The sequence below is a fragment of the Triplophysa rosa genome, linkage group LG21 (genome assembly GCF_024868665.1).
Source record: "Triplophysa rosa linkage group LG21, Trosa_1v2, whole genome shotgun sequence".
NCBI lineage: Eukaryota > Metazoa > Chordata > Actinopteri > Cypriniformes > Nemacheilidae > Triplophysa > Triplophysa rosa.
The window spans coordinates 7,542,088-7,549,598 of NC_079910.1; the positions used below are offsets into that span (position 1 = coordinate 7,542,088).

Consider the following 7,511-nt stretch of genomic DNA (forward strand, 5'->3'; position numbering starts at 1 on the left):
GCATCATTTACACACAGTGTATATTCTAGTCACAAAATTCAGCTGTTTGCAATACTTGAGATCAAACCAGAGCTCAGACAGTAATATACATTTTATAACAAACTTATTGGTTTATAAAACAGTAGCACATTTACATTTACATTTAGTCATTTCGCAGAAATGTATTTGTTAACATTAGTTAATGCATTAGCTAACAAGAACAAACAATGAACAATACTGCTACAAAATGTAATAATCCAAACGTTCATTTCAGCAATTACGAATACATTTTAAATCAAACATTGTAACTTTAAATATTAGTTTTGTATATGAGATAACATTGGCATTAAAGGAACAAAAATGAAAATTCTGTCTTTATTTACTCACCCTCAAGTTGTTTTAAATCGGTTTACATTTCTTTGCTCTGATGAACACAGAGAAAGATATTTGGAAGAATGCTTGTCACAGTTCTTGGTCACCATTGACTACCATAGTAGGAAAAATTGCTTTATAAATTTCTTTGTTCTGTTAAACACAAAAAGCGATTTTTAAAGAATGTAGGAAAGCAACCTGTTCTTGGGGCACTTTTGACTACCATTATAATTTTGCCTACTATGGAAGTCAACACAAACTGTTTGGTGAACTTTCTCTGAGTTCATCAGAAGAAAGAATTTTATACAGATTTGGAACAAATCGAGGGCGAGTAAATGATGACAGATTTTTTTTTGTTTTGGGTGAACTGTCCCTTTAACAACAATAAAGATTAATACATTTTACCACTAAATAGTATACTACTTTATAACCTGCAGGCAAAATTGCAGGTCTGTGTTTATCAGATATTTTACAATGCCTTTAAATATAGGTCATCAAGATTTTAAACATATTATTGTATATTATACTGTATAATAATATAGCAAAACTTACCAGCGTTTCTCTTGGAGCAGCATCTTCTCTAACTGGGGCGCCATTCTGAAAGAAAACAGCAACCTTGTGTTACAGCTCTATCTAGTGGCAGCAATTACAACATACACCTTCCAAAGGCACATTTCTCATTATTCTAAAACTGCTTATGAACAATCCTAGATGCATCCTTTATTATGAATTATCACAACAAATAAATAACCACATAATAACAGTTATAAGAGAGCAAATAAAGCATTCATGCTAAAACTAGTGTTATACACCTGAAGCCATCCTCATCTGGTCAGAGTAAACATGCAGAGTCACTCTATAGTAGCCTACAGCATAAATATGCAATACCACCTGCCACTCTAAAAATGAGCACTTCAATATTTTCAAAAAATATAAAACAAACTGTGTGTTGTTCATTATTTCCATTAAGCTTGATCTACGTTTATCTCAAGGGCCCACTAAAGTGATAGTTCACCCCAAAATAAAAATTCTGTCATCATTTACTCACCCTTCTTTCGTTTCAAACCTTTATGACTATATTTTCTTCTGCAAAACACAAAGAAGATATTTTTAAGAAAGTTTTTTTTTTTTTTAATTTATTGTCATTGCACATGTACAAGTACAAGGCAACGAAATGTGACCTCTGAATTTAACCCATCCAGAGAGTAGTGAACACACGTACCCCCGGAGCAGTGGGCAGCTATCACTACAGCGCCCGGGGAGCAAGTAGGGATAAGGTGCCTTGCTAAAGGGCTCCTCAGTTGTTACCCTTCGGCCCTGGGAATTGAACCGGCAACCTTCTGGTCATGAGTCCGACTCTCTAACCATTAGGCCACAACTGCCCATGGTTGGTTCGGTTGGTAACCGAACAGCACTGGACCCCATTCACTTCTATTGTATAGAGACAAAACCAATGCAAGTGAATGGGGTCCAGTTAACAACATATTTCAAAATATTTTCTTTTGTGTTCAGCAACAGAAAGAAAGGCATACAGGTTTGAAATGACAAGAGGGCGAGTAATGATGACAGAATTTTTATTTTTGGGTGAACTATCACTTTAAGGCAACAGACCAGTCACCCCACTCTCTGTGTCCACCAAATGACAGATGATACCTAGGTAAAATCAACCACTAATAAACCTAAGATTAAGTGACTGTACATTTCTTAATTCTCATTTAAATGTTACTACCACTCAGTTAAGTATTCTCTCTTTGTTGACCTACACTTTCAAAATATTTAAGACTTCACGATCATGTTATAAGATTTAACACCCAATCTGTAAATGTATTACACTGTCAATACCTTGCATATGAGCACTAACCTATAGTCTGTGTCTTGAAGTACATTTATTAGGCCTAGTATTAGTCTCCACGAAGAGAACCCTTGAAAAAGGAGTTTTGACCATGAATCACTCCCTAAGGAGTGTACACCTAAAAACTGATCTACTAAAATAGATCTTTAACCAAGAACTGGTAAACCACAGGCTCTCTGTGATGGTGGACTAAAAATGAAGACCTCCCAAAGCCTGATCAAAATTCACTCTCACTACAGGGTTCCTACACGTGTCCAAAGGTATTCTAGAAACGATTCAAAGTTATGTAACTAGAAAAATGTTTATGTTCGTTTTCATATTTTTTTTACGTATTAACTACAGTCAACTTTACATAATATTACACGCTAGCCTACTAGTAAAACAGCAAAGATAAACAGACCTATTTACATATAAATGTTTGACAGTAAAAATACAATACTGTCAATGTCAAGCCACATCTCATATAGGCCCATTAGGTTTAATTAATTTAACACAATCACATTCAATTAATTATTTGATCATACACTATATACATAACGTATACATGTATGTACTGAACATTTGCATAATTCTATAATAAGAGCACGTGCAAAGGAATCATAATCTAATATAATATAATAATAATAATAATCTTGCTTCTAACTCAACCATGTTGGCAGGGTCAATGCCCTGACAAAACATAGCAGCAGATGTCAATGTCTGCAAGGTGCTTCATATTATTTCCATAAAGTCTGACACATTCAACAGCAGCAGCATGTGTTTTCAAAAGTGTGTTTGTGTTGTTATTTGGCCCGCACCTGTCACCCACATCTGTCACAGGAGGTGAGACAGTGAGAAAGGCGCTAGCAAGCAGCTAAAACTTTTCCAAAACATCACAGTGCAGACAGATTATAAAATGGCCAACAACTGAAGTGTCGCTTGTCATCCATTTATTATAAAAGTTCATAGCCGAACAACCTAAACGGGTGTTCTTAGCTGTAAGGATGTTTTAACTACCTGATTTTGCTGGTCAGATTGGTCCGAGGATGCCATCTTCCTACAGATGCTAACGAATAAGCTAATGTGCTATTGCTAACATGTTGACGATGTTATCGTGTTCGATTGCTACGGTCTGAACTAGGTCAAGGCGTGTTGGACTTTGTTCCGCTCAGGCGCTGGGACCACTGATAAGCTTCTGACACTGAAGTACCGCGAGAGCAATGTGAAAAGCAGAACTTTCAAATTGCTGTCGCGGTACTTAGATATCATAGATCGACTTGTCTGCGCAACCCTGCATGAAGTCGAACATGATCAATGCCTATTCGATCAGCGCGTATCATAACACGGAAGCCGAAGTGTGTTTTCTTTCAAATCGTGGTCTCTCTGAGTTATGAGCTTTTAGGCACAATAGTAAAATCCAGAAATAAAGAGTGGGAATTTGAGCACGTGCGTTGTGAACTTACAGTGAAATACCACAATGACAGAATTAAAAGCATATAAAGTGTGTAACCTCACCCGGCAGACGTTTTACGGGGTGGCGGTGAATTCTCTGGGTCAGCTTAAAATAAGAGGTAAGTTTACAATAACGGGAGGTCTGAATTTGCAGCCATATACCTATATATGGTTGCAAAAGCATGCTTTAGATAAAAGTTGGGTAGTAGGGAACATTCTCTTTGTGTCATTTGCAGGTGGTGACGCTCTGGGCTTCAGTCCCGATGCATCAGTTTCAGTGGTGCTAGAAGATGACGGGACCATCGTAGAAGATGAAGATTACTTTTTGTGTCTGCCGGCTGATACCAAATTAATGCTGTTGAATTACAGGGAAACATGGACACCTGCCCTTCAAGGTTAGATATCAAATATTCTTGAATGTTTTTACACATTGAGCATCACTACTTATCTAAAAGGATTTATTTTCTTTAGTTGATGGAAGGACAGGGCAGCCTAACAGAGAGTCTGTTGATCTGGAGGTAGATGGGCAAGACAACGTTGATGGGGCTGAATCCTGGCACAGTGCTGCAAATTGTTTAAAGCAGAACCTGGGCAACATTATCCTCATGTCTGAGGCAGATTTACAGGTCTCCTTGGTTTTTCTTTTTTATCTTTATCATAAAGGTTATGCATGAATATAAAGAATATAGTTTGTTTTATTGATAATACTTTATATATGTGTGTTACAGAGTTTGATTGACGTGCCTTGCTCAGATCTGGCAACAGCACTGGGCTTTTCACAGCAGAAATCCCGCATCCTACAGGAAACCCTGCAGACGATTGTGGATCGTAGGGAGGAGGAGAGACAGTCCAAAGAATTACTGCAGCTTTATCTTAAAGCTATAGAACAAGAAAGCAACCAAAACCCACCAGAGACCAGTATGTTGTATTATACACGTTTGACAAATGTAGTCTAAAGATCATCTAGTTATTCTATGCATAAATAAAATTAGCATGCTGTATTTACATACTACTGTATTTACTGTACAAATTGTGTAGTAAATAGAAAACAGATTAGAAAAAAATCCAGGATTTGTATGACTCTGCTGTCACTAGATGGCGCCACTAAGCTATTCAATAGTAATTGGGGAAATGGAGTTGCAGGTTAGATGATCAACAGTTTATGTCTTGTTGTGACAACCCTAATCTTTCCAGTGCATCCAGGACTGTTATCTTTAGAGAGGTTAAAGTGAGATGTCATTGCTGCAGGTGCTAAACTAGATGAAACAGATGGGGTGCAGGTGGAGACCACAGCAGCATTCAGCTCCAGAATACTTTCGGTTTTGAAGCACAAAACGCACCCTGAGACCAGACTCTCCAATGAAGAGCTACAGGTATGTAGCTATCTGACCAACAGTGTTACAAGATCTGCTTTTACGGGTTTTGTTGTATCATGTTTGAAAAATATATCATAAATATATTCCTGATTATAGGTAAATATTGATGTTTTGGGCCAATAAAACATGAGTTTACAGCCATTTATCAGCAGGGGGCACTCTCTCTTCTTAGAGCCTTGCATGTAGCCACAGGAGCCAAACATATTGCAATATAGTCAGTCATGTACTCCTTTTGGATTTTCATCAGTCGTTGAAACTAAATGAATGATTTGATGAATTTTTGTTAATGCAGATGGTGGTGAGGCAAGGAGTGGATGTCATGGTGGAGGCGCTGGGCTGGGACAGGGAAAGGACAGCAGTGCTGGTGCAGGATTGTGGGGCTGAGCTCAGTAAACGTCTACAGCGGGTTCAGGCCCTGCATTCCCTCAGTGCTCAAAACCAGTCCTTAAATACCACCTTACAACCGCAGACTAAAAGAGAAACTCGAGCCAAACGGCGCAAACAACAGCCTTAAAACATGTAAGACATTTCTTTATTCTGGTCTGTATATTCATGTATTTTATATCTAAGGCACAGGAAAAATAAAGATGAACTTCGACATTTCCATTTTTGTTTGATTGCTTTGATAATAGCCACATAGACTTGAAAAGAACGAAATGCTACTTGAATACCGTGACATACCAAAGCCATAGTATTCCACGCATGTGTGTTTGATGTCAGATAGTTTAAGAGTTACATGAGTGGTTCTATTTTCGAATCGAGACGTTTGTATGATTTCATGTTTCTTATTTATCGAAAGTGGCCCATGACCCATCCTTGAGGTTTTGATGATAACAGTCCTAAGCTACAGTATATAATTTACGCTTCGATTGTTGAAAGAATAAAAAAGGAAGCAAAACATTTTAGATATAAATATTAAAGGGGTCATATGACACGGCTGAAACAATATTACTGTATGTTTTAGATGTAATACAATGTGTACGTATACACGATTTAAGGTTCAAAATCGCTGTATTTCCACATACCGAGCATGTTTGTATCTCCTCTTTGTCCCGCCTCTGAAACGTGCAGATTTTTTACAAAGCTCATCGCTCCTAAAAGCGAGGTGTGCAATGATTGGCCAGTTAACCAGTGCGTAGTGATTGGTCGAATACTGCAAGCGTGTGACGGAAATGTAACGCCTCTTACCATATTTGGAACATCAGGTTCCAAAGCAATTGTACTGACAGGTACGCCCACCTTACTTGCGTATACATTTTGGCGGTCTTAGTCAAATCATACCACAAAATGTCGTAGATTTGTGGGGGTGTGGTTACACGAGGAGTTTCAGGCAGGTCTGTGTGAGCATTTGCTTTTAGATAGAATGCATCTTTTGTTCCGACACTTTCATTTTTATGTGTCTAATACATGCACGGGCAACTTATAACACACCAAAGACACAGAAAAACAGGTATTCGCGTCATATGACCCCTTTAAATGTAATATCTTCCAGTAGGGCATGAATAGCAATGTAGTGTGTCAGAGTTAGAATGCATCAATTTATAATATTGTTGGGGAAAGGAATGTGCTATTGTTTTATGATTTTTCAAGGTTCACTGAATGTGTCAAATTTGAAATGTTAGCAAATAAATCCATTTTTTTTCTCTTGTACATTTCACAGAACATAATATGAATGTATTATTAAAACAATTTTGATAAAGAACAAGCAGTGTTTAAACTGATGTGAGCTTTAAAACCCCTGACTTGTAAATGCCTTGATATTTTTAATTAAAATATTTTGATGTGTAGTAAACAAACCTCCAGAAACTTCTGTAGCAAAAACCATTTCTTTTTAGGTATTTATAAACTGAATCACACCAAAAGTACATTTACTCCAGCTTGTCAGAGAGAGTGGTAATATATAGCATTTGCGTAACAGCTGATAAACTAATGAAGACACCTGCTAGTCTGTGGACATCTTTCCATATTCACCACTAATGCCTTGTTAAAACCACGTCTCCTATTGTAACGAGCATGTGAAGGCTTTGTGTTGGGTGTGGTTGTGAAGCCCGTCGCCTGTCGTAGTGCTTCTCTGTGACTGTGATGTAATACTTTTGATTTAAAGTTCTGAATTCTGAATCATTGTTTGACTTTATGCCAGTGATCAGTGTGTCCTCTGAACAGGATGTTGTGAATGTTCATGTGGAATTCATTAGGCTGCTCCAAATAAAGAGGTCTGGTAATGGGCTTGACGGTGTTGTGTATTTTCTGTTACCAGAGTCTTCCTGTCCTTAATAGGTGATATGTTTTACACATGTACTACAAAGGGGTAAATCTCAAAAAGCCTGATAGGAAATGTATGGGCCATTTTACTAGAAATACAATGTTTTCATGCAATTAACGATTGTAGTTGAGCCTATAATTAAACTGTTATAATCTCTTGAAAGTTTCTTTTTGACGACTAGTCTATAGTGCATATATGCAAAGCAGTGGACACTATAAAAAAAACCTTTAAGTAATTA

At 37.4% G+C, this 7,511-nt stretch overlaps 2 protein-coding genes across 2 annotated transcripts in view; one reads left to right on the top strand and one right to left on the bottom strand.

The window, feature by feature from the left end:
• pex14 (peroxisomal biogenesis factor 14) overlaps positions 1 to 3,316 on the bottom strand; it is a 58,070-nt gene extending 54,754 nt beyond the window's left edge. The window contains exons 1-2 of the mRNA XM_057319807.1: positions 3,200 to 3,316; positions 904 to 948 (exon numbers count right to left, since the gene is read on the bottom strand). Of these exons, the coding sequence (XP_057175790.1) occupies positions 904 to 948; positions 3,200 to 3,235 (81 nt within the window). The 5' untranslated portion in view covers positions 3,236 to 3,316. The remainder of the gene's footprint in view (positions 1 to 903; positions 949 to 3,199) is intronic.
• A 179-nt stretch (positions 3,317 to 3,495) lies between these two features.
• On the top strand, positions 3,496 to 7,231 carry dffa (DNA fragmentation factor, alpha polypeptide). The gene is made up of 6 exons (XM_057319329.1): positions 3,496 to 3,753; positions 3,871 to 4,029; positions 4,106 to 4,260; positions 4,363 to 4,552; positions 4,883 to 5,007; positions 5,303 to 7,231. Exons 1-6 carry the CDS (start codon positions 3,660 to 3,662, stop codon positions 5,522 to 5,524), a joined length of 945 nt encoding a protein of 314 aa, XP_057175312.1. The 5' UTR covers positions 3,496 to 3,659; the 3' UTR covers positions 5,525 to 7,231.
• The last annotated feature ends 280 nt before the right edge of the window (positions 7,232 to 7,511 follow it).